The following is an 18,996-nucleotide window of genomic DNA, read 5'->3' as shown; positions in this document are numbered from 1 at the left end:
GAACTGGCCTGCAACCCAGGCATGTGCCCTGACTGGGAATCGAACCGCGATCATCTGGTTCGCAGGCCCGTGCTCAATCCACTGAGCTACACCAGCCAGACTTTCCCTACATTTTTATACTCCATGCTTGTCTTACTCTTTTATTTCATGCCTCACCAGAGTATATGCTTCCAGAGGGAGGAAGTAAATGGGGAGGGAGAAGGAGAGAAAGAGAGAAAGAGAGAAAGATGGATCAGTTGCCTCCTGTATGTACCCTGCCAGGGTTCGAAGGGACAAGCAGGATATGTACCCTGACAGGGAACTGAATCCCCAATCTTTGGGTGTACGGGAGAACACCCCAAACAACTCAGCCACAAGCGGCCAGGGCTGGTATTCTTTTTCATGTCTCTGTACCTTATGGTTGGTAATTCTTTGACTAATAGTAATGTTGAAAAGTATTTTGTAACCTGTACCTCCATGCATTCCTACATCTGTGAACTGTCTGCTCATCAGCTTGGTACATCTTTCTATTATTTATTTAGTCTTTTTCTTGTTTAATCCTAGGAGCCCTTTATATATTTATAATCCTGATTGTTATACATGCAGTAAACACTCTTCCCAACTTCATCACCTAATAACTTTATTTTTAGCTTCCACTAATTTGAACATCCTACATGTAAGATATGTCTACCTTTTTATTTCTGTGTCATCCTGAGGTGACAGGCACATGGTGAGTAACACAGGGAAGCTGTCCTCTTACCCAGCGAGACATGGTTCCAGTAGGTCTCCATCATCACGTCCCTGTACAGGCCCTTCTGCGCAGGCTTCAGGGGCTGCCACTCCTCCTGGGTGAAGTCCACGATCACATCCCCGAATGTCCCCGACCCCTGTAAGAGGAAGCACCCACCACTCACCACAGGACCCTTTTCACAGAGGCTGGGAGACATGGCCCAAAAGGCCAAGGGGATCAGGAAGGCACACAGCATGCACCTGACATGGTGTCAATAAGGTGCGGAGCTCTGAAGGGCCTGACCACTCAGTGTCCTCGGTGCCTAAGTCACTGGATGGTCCTCGGAGGGACAAATAAACTATGGGGGTGTTCACCAGGAAGACAAACAACCCACTTAGACAATGGGTAAAGGATCCACGGACTTGAACTAAGGTGGAGGAAATTGCTGGAGGGAAGAGGGGTACCAGACACACAGGGTCAAAGGGGTAAATACTGGGACGACTGTTAATAGCATAATAAATAAAATACACAAAAAAAGATAAAGGAAACCCTACATCAATATCAAGAAAGAAAGAAACCAAGGGCAAGGAGGCTGGATAGACACTTCTTCAAAGAGGACATACGAATGGCCAACAGATATATTAAAACCACTCAATATCATGAGAGCTGCAAACTGAAACCACAGTGAGATATCACCTCACCTGTTACACAGAAACCCCTGTAACTGACCCACAATCTGGCCAATACCACCATGACAGGTGCCTCAGCAGTGGCAGCTCTAGGGGGTGTCCGGGAGCTGGAAGGTGCGATCTATGGCTGGATTTATGGGGGGACAATCTGGGTGGGGACAGGTGGGTCAATACCTAGGCTTAAATGGTACATGGGAGCACTGAGGACACTATGCCGTGACCCCATGCGAGAAACGAATGTGGCTCAGTATTTTGTGGATGATGACAAGAGGACATAATGACAATGTTGTCACCACAGCAGTAATGACATCTGTCACTCACTCGGCAATTGCTCTCCACCAGGTATTAGTCTAAGCCACGTTATGGTTTCAGTTTTGTGTTGAGTTCCTGTGTTGAAGCGCCAACCCTCAGCACCTCAGGATGGGACCTGACTGGGAACAGGGTCACTGCAGGTGTACTGAGTTAAGTGAGGTCACACTGGAGAAGGGTGGCCCCTAAGGCCATAGGACTGATGTCCTTTTAAAAAAGAGAAATTTGGCCCTGGCTGGTGTAGCTCAAGGGATTGAGCTCGGGCCTGCAAACCAGAGGATCGCGGTTTGATTCCCAGTCAGGGCACATGCCTGGGTTGCAGGCCAGTTCCCAGCAGGGGACCCACGAGAGGCAACCATCCATTGACATTTCTCTCCCTCTCTCCTTCCCTTCTCCTCTCTCTGAAAATAAATAAATAAAATATTAAAAAATAAGAGAAATTTGGACAGAGAGATATGCAAGCTGGGACACACCAGGTGAGGAGGCGAGTTATGGTGCCACGAGCCAGAGGACCAGAAGCTCAAGGTGACATCTGGAACAGACCCTCTACGGGCGCCTCCAGAGGAGGCATTGCCCTGCTGATGCCTTGGTCTCCAACTTCCGGGCCCCAGAACTGTGAGAACAGAAGCCTTTTACTCAAGGATCCCAGTCTGTGGTGCTTTGACACAGCAGCCCCAGGTGAAGCTGAGTAACACACGTATCTGCCATGGACCACGAATCACGGGTCACCCTGCATGAGCGGAAAACGTACCTGTAAACTGCCACCATGGGATGACAGAGCAGTACGAGGCAGTCAGTGTTTAACAGTGTGGGCTAGTGAGCCCGTGGCCAAATCTAAGCTTTGCCCCCCACACCGGCTGTGATGCCTCTGACAACTGTCTTAACCTCTCTGAGCCCCTCTGTTCAATGGACCCCTGGTATCAACGCCCCCTCTGTAGCTGTTACTAGGTTAAATGAGGTCACACGTGTGTGATTCCACAGTGTGGTGTGGCTGCAGGAAGTCTCAAAAATGGCAACTAGGGCTCTTATCATCTGATCACCTGGACATTTCACATACACCTTCTATATGTCCCTTATCATTAATACTTGACTTATATAATTATTTGATTCTTTGCCCCCTTCTTCCTTTGGGAAAGCCGAGGAAATAATTTCTTTCTTCTATAATCCTTTTCCAAAGATGTTCATTGACTTGAGAAGAGAAAGAGGGAGAGAAACACTGATATGAGTAGCATCAATCTACTGGCTGTCAAATCTGCCCTGTGCAGGGGATCAAACCCCCTACTTTCTGTGCCCGGGACGGTGCTCCAACAACCAACGTCACCCGGCCAGGACAATAATTATGTTTTTAAAAAACCACCTTTAAAAAAACCTTTATTGACGTATGATTGGTGTACTAAAAGCAGCACATATTAGAGCTATACAATTTGATAAATTTGGAAGTATTGGATTGGCAAAAAAATCTGTTACACTTTTTTCTGTACAATGGCTCTAGTACTGCTTAATTGTCTTCATCTTCATTTGAAACAATTTTGTTAGATTGTATCATGAGAGCCGTCACATCAGCATGCATTTTATAAAAAGCTTATCAAAAAGGGTGAATTTTTGTGCTGCCATTTAAATAATGATGATGGAAAACATGCAACATTTTCGTGCATTATGCTTTATTATTTCAATAAAGGTAAAAATGCAACTGAAATGCACAAAAGATTTGTACAGTGTACGAAAAGGAGCTGTGACTGATGGAACATGTCAAAAGTGATTTGTAAAGTTCTTGGTATTATTGACACTTTGCCCAAGTAATTCTTTGCTGTGGGGCTGTCTTATGCATTGGAAGATGTTTAGCAGCGCCCCTGGCCTCTCCCCACTAGAAGATAATAGTGGGAGACAGCCAACATACTCAAAGTATCCAAATCAATAAAGATACTGGTGAAAATGAAAAATGTGTCTTTTACTTCACCAATTCTCAAAGTTTCCTCCTGCACCTCTTTATTGTTGTACTTGTTTGATGTTAATTTTTTAAATATAACTCTTGCTGAAAGTCGTCCCTGAGACGGCCCGCCTGAATGAACTCACTCAATAAAATTTTTACCGAACAGTCTCCATGCACCGAGCCCTGGCTGGGACAGACTGACAACCAGAAATGGTCTTGGGCTTCTGGGAGCCCATAATGTACTTCCCGCAGATGTGGATGGTAAGGCAGAGGGTCCCCTGCTCAGAGGGATGGGAGCATTTCCGCAGAAATGGGGCTTTCCTCTCGGTGGTCCGAAGTCCTCTGAGTGCTCTGTAGATACATAACTCAGGCCACTCACTCCAGGGCTCCCTCTGTTTTGGATTCTTGTCTAATGGCACAAACCACTTCACACAAGAAAAACCTCAGCCAGTTCCAAAGAGCTGAAGTCAGCCTCTATTTTTTTTTAGTCATCATTCAAGGATATATCTATTGATTTTAGAGGGAGGAAGGCAAGATCAGAAAAAGAGACAGAGACATCAGTCTATTTGTGTCATGCACATGCCCAGACCAGAGGCGGAACCATCAAGCTTTTGGTGTAAAGGACAATGCTACAACCAACTGAGCGACACAGCTAGGACAGGTTCTTTTCTCAGAAATATCAGAATGTAATCATGCTAAAAAGAGATTAAGAAAAAGAAACTGAACACCCAAATCCCAACTACACGGAAATGACCATCAGGAATCCTAAGGAGGAAACCAAGGCAACCATCACAGAGAAGGTAACAGTGGAGACATGATGGTGCAGCCACATTGGAAACAGTCACATTGTGCCTTAAATGGGTAAATATACTGTTATCAAAGGACCCATAATTTCTACTCCTGCAGTTGAGAAATGAGAGCCTGAAACCAAAAAAACTGTACATGAATGTTTATAGCAGAATTACTAATAACAACCAAAAAGTGGAAACAACCCAAATGTTACCACCTGACAAATGCATACATACAGGGCCTACCTGTACCACGGAATAGTATACAGCCACAAAAAAGAACACCTGCTACAACTTACAGGAACATGAAAAGCACGATGCTCAGGGAAAGCAGCCAGATACAAAAACCACAGGTTGTGTGATTCCATTAAAAAGAAATGCCCAGCCCTGAATGGATGACTCAGCTCACTGGAGCTTTGTCTATAAAAACAAAGGTTGAGGGTAGAGTCCCTGATTGGGGTGCATATGGAAGGCAATCAATCGATGTTTCTTTCACACATGGATGTTTCTCCCCTTCATTTCTCCCTCCATTACCTTCTCTATAAAAATAAATAAAATCTTAATAGAATAAAAACCTAGAAATACTAAGATTCCTGAGGATCAGCAAAGTACGGTATAGGATAATTTGTCTGCCTGCATAAATGGTGAATAGATATTTTCTTCCTTAAAAAAAGATTTTATTTATTTATTTTTAGAGAAAGGGAAAGGAGAGAGAAAGAGAGGGACAGAAACATCAATGTGTGGTCGCCTCTCGAATGCTTGTTACTGGGGACTTGGTCCACAACCCAGGCATGTGCCCTGACTGGGAATTGAAATGGGGGCCCTTAGGTTCACAGGCTGGCACTCAATCCACAGAACCACACCAGCCAGGGCTGAATAAATATTTTCTATAAAACAAGCCTCACTAATACTACCAACGATGCTGCACAGAAATACATCACGTGACATCAGTTGTCACTTACCACAAGTATAGTGTATACCACTTGTAATTTTTATTCAATGAGCGGAATAAGCACCAAACAATGGCCAACGGGAAACACGAGCAGCCCCTGCTGCAGGGTAGTGGGAGAATAAACGGTCCCGACCTGTAAATACGAAGACTCTTTCGGGCCGTAAAAATACCCTCCTCAAGGTTCTCTACAAGGAAAGGCCCATAATGGAAACAAAGCCCTGGCTGGTGTGTCTCTGTGGATTGAGTACCGGCCTGTGAAACAAAGGTCTCCTGTTCGATCCCCAGTCAGGATACACGCCTGGGTTGCGGGCCAGGTCCTAGCTGGGGTGTGCAAGAGGCAACCCAGTGTGTAGGCAACTGATGTGTGTAGTCCATTACAATGTTTCTCTCCCTTTATTTCTCCCTCCCTTATACTCTCACTAAAAAATAAAATCCTTACACAGTTGCTTCACCATCCATAATTTTAAAAAAAAGAAAGAGAAGCAAAATCATTCAAAAGGCAGGACAAATATTATTGCCCAGCCCTGGCCAATGGCTCAGTTAGGGGAGTGTTGCGCCATTCACCAACAGGCAGCAGGTCTGACCCTCGGTGCAGCTGCACGCTGGAGGCAACGGATAGGTGTTTCTCTCTCACATCTGTATTTCTTTCTCTCTCTCTAACTCTATCCCTAAAACTAAAAAAAAAATAGTAAACATAAAAAGATTCATGTTTAGATATATATGTGTGCATATAAAAATAAAAAATATATATGTATATGTATAATTTACTGATTTGAGAGACAGAAAGCAGTATTGGTCTACTTATTGATTCATTCATTCATTGCTTCTCTTTTGTGTTGTGATCAGGAATCGAACCAACACACTTGGTATATCAAGATGGTTCTGTAACTAATGGAACAACATATGTATATATATTTTTGTAATGTGTATCTTTCATACAAGGAAATTTAGAGAAAAATACCACAAATAGCCACCCACTAAAACATCACGATGACAGCCAGGGACACTCACGGGTCCCTCACCAGAGACATCTTTCTCCTATCCTCCTCTAGTCCCCTGGGCATTTAGTGCTCCCTGTCTACTTCTGAAGTTCCCTCTTCCAGCACATCCTACTAAGGACCTTGGTAACAGTCATTCAATATGTTTAAGCTACAACTTCTCAGGTGCCCACTGGTGTCTCCTAAGAGCTGTCAGAGTAGGACGGCTCACTCCTGAGTCATCCTGACACAGCGGTTGATAAACTGTGAGGACAGTACTCTCCTAACTCAGGGTAGACACAGCCCTAGGAGACGGGGAGAGGGGACTGGGGCCTGCCATGGGTCATCCCTGCCACAAGGCCTGACCCTAAGGAAGGTGGAGCCAGAGGTGACACGACTCACCAGGGCTTTCTTGTGTTGCAGCTGGGGGGCCATCCTTCCACTGACCACGATGACCCAGGCACAGGCATGCTGCACACAGAGAAAGAGGCACACTGAGAAATCAGGTGAAGGGGTGACCCCAATGCAGACACACCCACCCACTGTAAGACCAGCAAACAAGGACAGGCACACATGTTAATAGTGAATACATGCAGGGGACCTATGGCATCTTACATCCTGGACTAATGTCCCTGACTTAATCCTCCTGACATCCTGCAATGCGGGGTTCTTTCTAGGCACCCCATTTCACAGATGAGGAGGACACTGAGGCCCAGAAAGAGAAGCCATATGCCCAAGAAGGTATGGGTGGAATTAAGGTTAGGCTGGGTACATCAGGGTCCATGTGCTTGGTCACACCAATCACAATGTCACTCCTCCCACACACACACACTTGTACACAGCCAGTCCAATAGTCTGGAGGGAGGCATGGGATGCTCTGCCCCCTCCTTCCTGGCTCTTACTCACTCAGGCAGTGGGCCCAGGTCAGCTGACACCAGTAGACACTCTTGAAAATATTATCATTTATTCTGGTATTATAAGAGAAAATGCAAATCTAATCCAGACTGGACTATTACAGCGATGCAATCACTATTCCAGTGTTACTTTATTTAAAAGAAGGCTATGAAGGCAGTGACGGTAGCAATAGCTTATGCATGGGGCTGATGACCACCGAACACAGAGTGGCCCAGATCTGTGGCTGCAGACCCAGGGGCGGCAGCTGCTCCTGCTCCTCCTCTTCTCTCCTAGCTTTCTGACATTTCCTGCCATCCATTGTTTCTAAGGAGAAACAAGAATTCCCCAGCGTGGGGTGTTTAGGGAGATGGCTCTGGTACCTGGATGTCTGGGTGTGAAGTTGGGTGATTCACTTAAAAGACTCTGAACCTCAGTGTCCCCATCTGAAGAATGGAAATCTGAGGGTCCCTACTTAGAGTCACTGGGTGGCCTGTATAATGCCCAGAATGATACCCTGAGCACCCAACACACTCCCTGAACAATCCACAGCGGCCAGCATGGGGTAGGGTCTCTGAGCCTTTTTCTTGACCTCACACCCGGCTACCACACACGTTCTATCCTCCCAGGGCCGGGGGAGGCCCTGAGGGGAGGAAGGAGAGGGGCTCCGCAAGGAGGCAGCTCTGCCAGGCCCGCCTGTCCAGCAGGGCTGCCTTCTCCACGGTCCAGGTAGGGCACCCTTTATGCAACCACTCACACACATGTCAGCCACCCCCAGAGACACAGGCCCAGGTGCACACAGACAGGGAAAGTCTCGGAAAAAGAGGCGGACCCCCACAGGCACAAACACACACCAAAAACACAGGCAGGGGCAGAGGAAGAGACCAGACACAGGATGGCGCCCTCACAGGGAGACACCGCCGAGGGAAACAAAGGCTGACACGCACACAGATGTGGACACTGAGGGCACCGCAGAGATGAAGACAGGCAGCGCAGGCGCGCGCGCGCACACACACACACACACACACGAGCAAAGGCAAAAACCTGTACCCTCCCGGACATAAGCGGTGTTACGTGAGACACAGAGNAGAGGCGGACCCCCACAGGCACAAACACACACCAAAAACACAGGCAGGGGCAGAGGAAGAGACCAGACACAGGATGGCGCCCTCACAGGGAGACACCGCCGAGGGAAACAAAGGCTGACACGCACACAGATGTGGACACTGAGGGCACCGCAGAGACGAAGACAGGCAGCGCGCGCACACACACACACACACACACACACACACACACGAGCAAAGGCAAAAACCTGTACCCTCCCTGACATAAGCGGTGTTACGTGAGACAGAGAGACTGCTTGAGGGTCTCAGCCCAGCCCACAGACACACACACAGCCACAGCGACCCCTTCAACCCCACCACCACGCCCAGGTCTGCAACCCAGTGTCCTCACGTCTCTGGCTGGTCCCCACAAAGACCACACACTACTGCCTCACGAATGTGAGCAGCAACTCTTAGGACCGACGGCTAGCACTGCGCCTGCTCAGACCAGTCCACTACACTTCCCAGAACCCCGCGCGCGCGGACCTCGCTTCTCCTCTGGTTTCCCTCAGAGTGACAGCTGCTGAGCGGACCAGAGCCCGAGGGGCGGTCCAGAGGCTTCTTGTCCCAGAAATCCCTGCGGCACAAGGGCAAGAAGGTGCAGTTTGCTATAGACCCGTGACGTCAGAGAGAGTAAACCTCAGTGGACGGGGAGCGGAAGGAAAACTGTGGAGCAGGACGGAGCTGGGGCGGAGCGGAGTGTGGAGGGGGTGGGTGAGAGGAAAGCGAGTCAGGGGTGCGTGGCGGTACGCCGGAGGAACCCGGAGCTCAGAGTTAGAGGAGAAGAGAGAAACCGGGGAATATAGGGGCGTGGGTGGAGGCAGTAAAGGCCGCTGTAGACCCTCCACAGACCTCCAGCGTCCAGTGAGGGGTACTGATAATTCTGCTGATTTGCAGAAAATGTGTAGCCCTGGCTGGTGTGGCTCAGTAGATTGAGTGCTGGCCTGCGAACTGAAGGGTCACTGGTTTGATTCCCAGTCACCTCATATCCCCAGGTTCTGGGCTAGCTTCCCGCCACGAGGGGCATGAAAGGCAACGGCACATTGATGTTTCTGTCCTCTCAGTCTTTCCTCCCTTCCCCTCTTTCCAAACCAGTTTCAGGTACAGGAACGCCGGATACACTTGTCCCGGCATTAAAGGACACATTGTTTTTTCCTTGAAGGCGCCTGACCAGTGATTGAAACTGCAACCTTGGCATACATGAGCAGTGCTTCCCTAACTGAAGCNCCAGTGAGGGGTACTGATAATTCTGCTGATTTGCAGAAAATGTGTAGCCCTGGCTGGTGTGGCTCAGTAGATTGAGTGCTGGCCTGCGAACTGAAGGGTCACTGGTTTGATTCCCAGTCACCTCATATCCCCAGGTTCTGGGCTAGCTTCCCGCCAGGAGGGGCATGAAAGGCAACGGCACATTGATGTTTCTGTCCTCTCAGTCTTTCCTCCCTTCCCCTCTTTCTAAACCAGTTTCAGGGACAGGAACGCCGGATACACTTGTCCCGGCATTAAAGGACACATTGTTTTTTCCTTGAAGGCGCCTAACCAGTGATTGAAACTGCAACCTTGGCATACATGAGCAGTGCTTCCCTAACTGAAGCACCCGCAGGGGCCCAGTTTCAGGCCAGGTGGGTAAGCACCCCGTGCTGTCTGTCCCACTGCAGCACTTCAGGGGACTAGCAACCATACAGAAGTGGGAGCCCGACTAAGCATTGATCACCACCAGGTCGAACCCTTTTGGTGAGGAGCAGGAGGGTGCTAGGCCACAGGACCCAGTCAGCAGCCATTTGCCTACGTTCACAGAATCATCTCAAATAACAACCTGTACAAAATAGTTAATAGTTTCCCATTTATTAATAAATGCTTTAATTATTTTTTACTGCTAACAGAGTACCATTCTTATAGTTTGCTATTTATTATTGGTAATAGGTTGCAATCAACATCAATAATGAGATATTAAGTAAAACATGACTTAGGCTGTGGGCGAGGCATAGATTAGGTAATGCCCCTGCCTGACGGAAGGCACTTTATTTTCACAGGAATTCTGGTTGCGAGGGGTGGGTCACTACACTCTGTCATGTGAGAGAGGATTTTTCTCCTGTAACAAATGGCCCTGCAGGGAGGGGACCAAAAGGGTACGTTTCAGCAGAACAGGCGTTTTCTCCATCTCTGCTACTGAAGGTCTGGGCCCTCCACCTGGTCTGACCATTCCCAACCCGAGAATGCCGGGCTGGGAGGGGCAGGTGGCCTCATACCTTGAGCAGGCTTGCTGGGTTCCTGGGGTTCCTGTGGGGTATTTGGATCCCCTTCCCCTAAGTGTTCACACTCATTTTGGCAAAACAACTTGTACATGTACCTATTGCACCTTATGATTGTTTAAAATGACACTGGTCTCCCTTAATGTAAACCTGTTTTTAAAAAAATCAACAGACCCTTATGAGAAACTATGGCTTCTGATGCCATTATTGTTAGTTCCCATGACAAAACAAGCTTTTCTTCTCATATAATACTTGGCACCTTCTCCTGTTGCAGGGAAACTGGGGGCTGGGTGTGGGGTAAATAAGGACACCCACAGATGCGACAACCTGACCTAAATACAAGATTGAGCCATGTGTCACAAAGTGACAATACCCCCATGGAGCCCACCTCCACAACTCCCTTTCTCCTTCCTCTCCTCCATTTTACTCTACAGGAGATGAAGACCAGAGACACAGTGCCGTTGGCAGCCTCCCAGGTACTGTACCTGTAGGGGGCTTGCCTTGCACCAGGTCCTGCAGCTACTGGGGAAGCAAATGTTGAGAATTTCGTGGCCTGTCCTCACCACCCATATTCCTAGGACAAGTCTCATCAGAACTTCTCTTGCATCCCACCCGTGGGCTTCAACATCAAGTCTGGCACTGGCCCAGGGGCACAGGACCTACCAGTCGGGTTTCGATTCTGAGATCCCCCAATTCCCTGCTATGTCACGTGAGGTAGAAATTCCTGCGGAAGATTTTCCTGCACTTGCCACACTCATAGGGCTTATCTCCCACACAATCCTCCCGTGAACGGGGAGCAAAAGTTTTCCAATGAAGGCTTTCCCCCACTGGCTGTACTTATAAAGCTTCTCCACAGGGGAGCTGGTCAGGATATTCTGTGGGGATGAGGGTGTCATGAAGTCTTTTTCAGATGGAGCACTGGCAGCGCTACTTCCCGATGTCTGGTGCCTTTGCTGCCTGAAAAGAGTTCTTGCTAACTGCCTTGTTGCACTCCCCCCGCACGCATGTCTTCTCCTTGCTATGCGTCCTTTGATGCACAATGAGGTTCGATTTTTGGCTGAAGGCCTTGCTGCAGACACCGCACGTATATGGCTTCTCTCCACTGTGCGTCCTCTGATGCACATAGAGGCTCCATTTCTGGCTGAAGGTTTTGCTGCAGTCCCCACAGGAGTACGGCTTCTCCCCAGTGTGCGTCATCTCATGCAGGATGAGGTACCTTTTCCGGCTGAAGGCCTTGCCGCAGTCACCGCACATGTAAGGCTTCTCCCCGGTGTGTGTCCTCTGATGCACCATGAGGCTGCCATTCGCAGTGAAGGCCTTGCCACAGTCCCCGCACACGTATGGCTTCTTCCCAGTGTGCGTCCCTTCGTGTAGGACGAGGTACTTTTTCTTCCTGAAGGCCTTGCCGCAATCTCCACACACGTATGGCTTCTCTTTGGTGTGTGTTCTTTGATGGGCATACTGAGTTGATTTCCTGCTGAAGACTTTGCCGCAGTCCCCACACACGTATGGCTTCTCTCCAGTGTGCAACCTCTGATGCTCAATGAGGTGCCTATTCTCTTTGAAGGCTTTACCACAGATGCTGCATGCATAAGGCTTCTCCCCAGTGTGTGTCCTTTGATGCACACACAGGATCGATTTCTGTGTGAAGGCCTTACCACAGTCCCCACACGAGTATGGCTTCTCCCCAGTGTGCATCCGCTGATGCAAATTGAGGCTCGATTTCTTAGTGAATGCCTTCCCACAGTCCCCACACACATATGGCTTCTCCCCAGTGTGTGTCCTCTCATGCTGGACGAGGTATTTTTTCTTCCTGAAGGCCTTGCCACAAACCCCGCACGTGTACTGCATCTCCCCAGAGTGCATCTTCAGATGCTTGGTGAAGTGACTATTCCATCTGAACGCCTTCCCGCACTCCCTGCACACATAGGGCCTCTCCCCGGTGTGCGTCCTCTGGTGTAGGATGAGGTTGTCCTCCTGGCTGCAGGACGTGCTGCACTCCTCACACAGGCATGTCTTCTCCCCGGAGTGGATTTGCTGGTGGTTCCCCAGGGATGAACTATAGCTCAAACTCTTGCCACAGTGTCCACACTTGCATGTCTTCTCTGCACAAAGTTGGGAGGGAGGACCAAGGGTGGAAGTACCTGAGTTCTTCCCACACATGGTGAAACAGTGCGTCCCCACTCCTCTTGGTGGGGCTGGCATGGGGCTCTGGTGGATGAATGCATTGAATTCACAACACTCAGGGGCTAACACTGGGGACATGTCCAAAAGCTCCAGACAGGTCCCCGTGCTCCTGTATAGCTGCCCCACCCTGTCCCCCTGTATCCCTCCTTTTCCACAGGCATAACCCTGGGCTCCATTCCTCATAAGTCCTTCCACCACTGCAATGGATGTTCTTTCTTTCCAAGAGTCCTTCTCTAGGTCCAGTTCATTCATGTCCCCTTCAGTCTCCAAGTCTGAGGGGAGGGGGGAAAAGATGACGACACACATGCAGTTAACCACACTGGGAGGGACGATGTTCCCAAGATACCACAACCCACAGCCTGAGAGTAGGGGGCAGCCTGTCGTGGGCACAGAAGGAGAAGAGAAGCTGTGACCTGAGACAGTGAGTTATAGGGAGGTGAGTACACAGCAAGAAAGGCTTGATGGGGAGGGGGTGCAAAGGCAGCTGGCAGAGCTCAGTGCTGGGAGGAAACCCTGAAGACACAGAGGAAGAAAACAGGCTTGGAGGAGTGGATCAAAGGATCCCACACCCCCAGGAAAGGTTCACTGCATCTGGCTCCTTTCTTGCAGGCCTCGTCCTACACATCCACAGAGACCTGGGCTTCTCAAAGCATCGCCTGTTATTACTAACAACAAAGTAAGAGCTGATTCCCTGTGCCTGTACTGGCTGTCCTCTCCCTTCCCACATACCCCTGAAGCTCCCAAACTCCTACACTGCCCAGGTTGGCCTGGCCCTTGTTCTGGTTCCTCACACCTCCCCTTAGCACACTAATTCCTCCCTGGTGACCACAAGCGCTTCAAGCATGTTGTGCCTTCTCCCATGGGATCCTCTATTTCGGTGTAAAACTAGGGGACTGCCCTAAGTCCAGACTCTGCATATGCCCTTTAAAGTTCATCCAAACACTTAAAAACCATGAGATCTTACACAAAACGTCACATTAAAAAACAGAAGATCCTGCCACACATAACCCTCCTTCCTAGGAGGTAACAAAGAATGCAGGAGTGGTAAGCAGCTGTCCCCCTACCCCCATTAAAGATCTCACTGGACACATAAATGCAGAGATTGATACTCATCCCTTGAGTCAAGAATGGACCAATCCTAATGTTCATTATCAAGTGAAGTATCCCGGAAGTAGAATATTACTCAGCAATAAAAAGAAGTCAGCTATTACTCTGGATGCCTAGCTCAGCGGTTAAAGCATTGTTGAGTGCACCAAAGACTGCCAGTTGGATCCAAGTTCAGGGCTTGTATGGGATGCAACTGACTGATGTTTCTAACACATTCTCATCTTTCTCTCAAAACAATAAAAAAGAAACACGGAAAAAAATGAAGGGAACAATTCAAGTATATGGTAGGTGTGAGTGAACCTCAAAGAAATGATGAGAAGGGTAAGAAATTAAGATAAAAAAATAAACATATGGCCCTGGCTGGTGTAGCTCAGTGAATTGAGCACGGGCCTGCGAACCAGATGATCACGGTTCGATTCCCAGCCAGGGCACATACCTGGGTTGCAGGCTAGTTCCCAGCAGTGGATGCATGAGAGGCAACCATACATTGATATTTCTCTCCCTCTCTCCTTCCCTTCCACTCTAAAGATAAATAAAATCTTTAAAAAAATAAATAAATAAAAATAAATGTATGTACCATATAATTCCACATATAAAATTTTACAATAGGCCCTGGATAGTGTAGTTCAGTGGGTTTAGTATGGGCTTGCTAACCAAAGGGTCGCTGATTCAATTCCCACTCAGGGCACATACCTGGATTATGGGCTGGGTCCCCAGTAGTGGGTGCACAAGAAGCAAGACACATTCATGTTTCTCTTTTCCTGTCCCCATCTCTAATAATAAATAAACTATTTAAAATTTTTTTCTAGAAAAAGCAAACTAAACCCAATGGTTGCTGGAGGTTGGAGGGTGGGAAATATTAAAGATAAACTTTGTGGGCTAATGGACGTATCTGCAGTATGATGATGAAATCTTGAGTGGATACAAATGTCAAAACAGGTTAAATCATTCACTTTAACTATTGCACCTTATGTAGGTCAGGTAAACCACCAGAAAAGCGGGTAAAGAAATGGGACTATACACTAATTGTGAAAGTTAGTGTTTTCACTGACTACAGTATTAGGGACATCTCTGTGTGTCCGTGAGTACTAAGAGTACACATCTTTCAAGACCTGTGTGATTCCCAAAATTACTGTATACCTTTGCTTGTTCGACAGTCTTGTAGGTGGGCATCTAGGGCATTTCTGTGGAATTTTCTTTCTATAAAATTTCGGCACACTTACAGGAGATTCTTTAAGGATCTATTCCACAAATGGAATCATTTGAATTTGGTTAAGAACAAACTGACTTCCCAAAGATCTGTCCCAACATCATGCATCTAAAATATGGAGTTCCTTTCTTTGCGCCCTAATAATACAGGAAGATATTGCTACTTTTTTTGTGCCACAGCTGAGGACAGTCTTAAATACGGGGAAGGGGGTAGGGAGGGGCAGGGGAAAGAGAGAAAGAGAAAGAGGGAAACACCCATTGGTTTTCTTCCTGGATATGTGCCATGTGGGAACTTACAACCCAGGTAAGCATCCTGACACGGAATCCAACCCGTGTCCTTCTGGGCTGGGAAATGCTCTAAACAAGTGAGCCACACCTGCAGGGTCACTATTCTTTTCATACCTGTGTACCTCATAGGTCAAAATTGTATTTCTGTAGCTCAATTGGTACTTCTCTGACGATTAGTATGGTTCAGAAATCTTTGTAAAGTGTAACTCCATGCATTTGTATATCTGAGATTTGAATGCTGATAAGCCGGGTCTATCTATCATTCATTTGGTGCATTTCTTGTTTATGCATAGCAGTTCTTTATCTACTTATAATACTCTGGCCATTATACATGGGCTAAATACTCTTTCCACTTCATCATCTATCAACTTTATTTTTAGGTTCCAGTAATCTGAATGTCCTATATGTTGGATCTGTCCACCTATTCTATTTCTGTGTCACCCTGAAGTGACAGGCACATGGTGACTAACAAGGTATAAACTGCCCCCTTACCCAGCGAGACCAGGTTCCAGTAGGTCTCCATCATCACGTCCCTGTACAGGTCCTTCTGCACAGGCTTCAGCTGCTGCCACTCCTCCTGGGTGAAGTTCACGATCACATCCCTAAACGCCACTGACCCCTATAAGAGGAAGTGAAGACCACTCATCACACTCAGGAGATGCAGTGAGGTGGGCTGGGAGGATCAGGAAAGCACAGAGAATGCACCTGATGTGGGGTCGAGAAGGTGCGGAGGTCTGAAGGCCTGAAGGACTCAGTGTCCCTCGTGCCTAAGTACACTGGGTGGTCCACAGACAGACAAATAAACTACGGTACTGTTCACAGGAAGGCAAGCAACACAGTTCAAAACTGGGCAAAAAACCTGAACAGACACTTCACCAAATAGGACACAAAGATGGCCAATATATATATGAAAAAATGCTCAACGTCACTCATCATCAGACAGCTGCAAACTAAAACCACAATGACAATGACCTCAGGCAGGTGAGAAGGAAACCCCCTCTATGGAACCTCAACTGGTCAACACCAACGTAACAGGGGCCTGAGCAGCAGCAGCTCTCAGGGGTGTCTCAGAAATCGGAAGGGGTGACCTCGGGTTAGGTTCATGGAGGAAGATTCTGGGCAGAACTGGTGGGTCAAGACCAGAGGCTTAAACAACACAGTGGAGCAGTGAGGAGGCCAACACTACAAAGTTACTGGTGAAAATGAAAAAGGTATCTTTTATTTTACAGAAAAAACATAACAGACTCTTTGGCCAACTCAGTAAGTACAATCTACTGAAATTACCATCAAGATCACAAACTCATCAACGACCAAGAAAGTTTCCTTCTGTCCCCTTTTATTATTGCACTTATTTCATTTTAATTTTTTAAATACAACTCCTGATGAAAGTCTTCCCGAAGTCTCCCTGCCTGAATGGACTCACTCAATGAATTTTTTACTGAGCAGGCTCCAGGCACTGAGTCCAGGACAGGAGAGACTGAAAGCCTGAGTCTGTCCTGGGCATTTGGGTGCCCACACTCTACAGCAAAAGTGTGGGCAGTGAGCCCTGGCTGGTGTGGCTCAGTGGATTGACTGCAAGCCTGCAAAACAAAGGGTTGCTGGTTCAATTCCCAGTCAGGGCTAATGCCTAGGTTGCAGGCCAGATTCCCAGATGGGGGTGCCTGAGAGGCAACCACAGATTGACATTTCCCTCCCTCTCTTTTTTTGTCCCTTTCCCTCTCTCTAAAAGTAAATAAAATCTAAAAAAAAGAAAGAGAAAGAGAAACTGAATCCCCAAGAGCCAACAACAGGGAAATAACAACCATCCCCAACTCCTAAACAAAGTTGGTAAAAGGAAACCAAGGCAACGATTACAGAGAAGGTCAAAGTGGAGACATCACGGTGCAGCCACACTGGGAAACAGGAAGATTGTCCTGTAAGTGGTTAAATATACTGATATCGAAGGACCCATTATTTCCTCTCCTGCACTCAAAGGAAATGAGATCAAACAAAAAAACTGTGCATGAATGTTCACAGAAGCATGAGAAATAACACCCAGTAAGTGGAAACAACCCAAATGTTACCCGATAAGTGGAGACAACAGGGTCTACCTGCACGATGGCAAGGTATGCAGCCACTGAAGAGCACACCTACCACCACACAGAAGTACATCAAAGACCTAGCGCTAATGAAAGCATCCCGACATGAAAAACCACGTGTTGTGTGATTCCACTCGTAGAAATGTGCAGCCCTGACTGGGCGACTCGGCTGGGTGCAGCGTTGTGTGTACAACCAAAGGTGAAGGGTGTGGTCCTTGTTGGGGTGCATATGGGAGGCAACTGATCAATGGTTTACTCCATCCATGTTTCTTTCCTACTGTATCCCTCCAGTCCCTTCTCTCTAAAAAGAAACAAAATCTCAATAAAATAAAAACAGCTTGCCGCCCTGGCTGGTGTAGCTCAGTGGATTGAGCGCGGGCCTGCGAACCAGAGGGTCGCAGTTCGATTCCCAGTCAGGGCACATGCCTGGGTTGCAGGCCGGTTCCCTGCAAGCCAACTCCCAGCAGGGGATGCATGAAAGGCAACCATACATTGATGTTTCTGTCTCTCTCCTTCCCCTCTAAAGATAAATAAATAAATAAAATCTTAAAAAAAAAAACCAGCTTGCCCACCATAAATGATGAAAAACATTCCTAGAAATCAAGCCTCACAGTCCCAGCNGGTGCAGTTCTTGTTTATGCATAGCAGTTCTTTATCTACTTATAATACTCTGGCCATTATACATGGGCTAAATACTCTTTCCACTTCATCATCTATCAACTTTATTTTTAGGTTCCAGTAATCTGAATGTCCTATATGTCAGATCTGTCCACCTATTCTATTTCTGTGTCACCCTGAAGTGACAGGCACATGGTGACTAACAAGGTATAAACTGCCCCCTTACCCAGCGAGACCAGGTTCCAGTAGGTCTCCATCATCACGTCCCTGTACAGGTCCTTCTGCACAGGCTTCAGCTGCTGCCACTCCTCCTGGGTGAAGTTCACGATCACATCCCTAAACGCCACTGACCCCTATAAGAGGAAGTGAAGACCACTCATCACACTCAGGAGATGCAGTGAGGTGGGCTGGGAGGATCAGGAAAGCACAGAGAATGCACCTGATGTGGGGTCGAGAAGGTGCGGAGGTTTGAAGGCCTGAAGGACTCAGTGTCCCTTGTGCCTAAGTACACTGGGTGGTCCACAGAGACAAATAAACTACGGTACTGTTCACAGGAAGGCAAACAACACAGTTCAAAACTGGGCAAAAAACCTGAACAGACACTTCACCAAATAGGACACAAAGATGGCCAATATATATACGAAAAAATGCTCAACGTCACTCATCATCAGACAGCTGCAAACTAAAACCACAATGACAATGACCTCAGGCAGGTGAGAAGGAAACCCCCCTCTATGGAACCTCACTGGTCAACACCAACGTAACAGGGGCCTGAGCAGCAGAGCTCTCAGGGGTGTCTCAGAAATCGGAAGGGGTGATCTCGGGTTAGGTTCATGGAGGAAGATTCTGGGCAGAACTGGTGGGTCAAGACCAGAGGCTTAAACAACACAGCGGAGCAGTGAGGAGGCCAAC

General features: G+C 47.8%; 2 protein-coding genes and 2 long non-coding RNA genes across 4 annotated transcripts in view; 1 reads left to right on the top strand and 3 right to left on the bottom strand.

Annotated features, from left to right (window-relative positions):
- LOC118992216 (uncharacterized) overlaps nt 1–16,992 on the top strand; it is a 30,879-nt gene extending 13,887 nt beyond the window's left edge. Inside the window, exons 2-3 of the long non-coding RNA XR_005067600.1 lie at nt 15,769–15,849; nt 16,618–16,992. This is a non-coding gene — a long non-coding RNA (uncharacterized LOC118992216). The remainder of the gene's footprint in view (nt 1–15,768; nt 15,850–16,617) is intronic.
- The window catches only part of LOC118992228 (zinc finger protein 569-like), a 159,532-nt gene that overhangs the window by 119,651 nt on the left and 20,885 nt on the right, over nt 1–18,996 (bottom strand). The gene's annotated exons all lie outside the window — the stretch shown is intronic.
- LOC118992217 (uncharacterized) lies at nt 614–8,779 on the bottom strand. The gene is made up of 3 exons (XR_005067601.1): nt 8,701–8,779; nt 6,757–6,825; nt 614–866 (listed from the first exon to the last, which is right to left on the bottom strand). It is a non-coding gene; the product is annotated as an uncharacterized LOC118992217 (long non-coding RNA).
- LOC118992211 (zinc finger protein OZF-like) lies at nt 10,756–16,183 on the bottom strand. The gene is made up of 2 exons (XM_037053913.1): nt 15,881–16,183; nt 10,756–13,056 (listed from the first exon to the last, which is right to left on the bottom strand). Exons 1-2 carry the CDS (start codon nt 15,912–15,914, stop codon nt 11,525–11,527), a joined length of 1,566 nt encoding a protein of 521 aa, XP_036909808.1. The 5' UTR covers nt 15,915–16,183; the 3' UTR covers nt 10,756–11,524.

Source organism: Sturnira hondurensis, unplaced genomic scaffold (genome assembly GCF_014824575.4).
Source record: "Sturnira hondurensis isolate 20B ecotype Veracruz unplaced genomic scaffold, ASM1482457v3 Scaffold0008151, whole genome shotgun sequence".
NCBI lineage: Eukaryota > Metazoa > Chordata > Mammalia > Chiroptera > Phyllostomidae > Sturnira > Sturnira hondurensis.
Note: the sequence above shows the minus strand (reverse complement) of the source record. Positions and strands in the feature narration are given on the sequence as shown.

Coding starts and splice junctions, on each gene's coding strand:
- LOC118992211 (XM_037053913.1), bottom strand. CDS start 15,914: ATGATGGAGACCTACTGGAACCTGGTCTCGCTGG. Junction 13,057..15,880: donor CTGGAACCTGGTCTCGCTGG/GTAAGGGGGCAG, acceptor CCCTCCCCTCAG/ACTTGGAGACTGAAGGGGAC.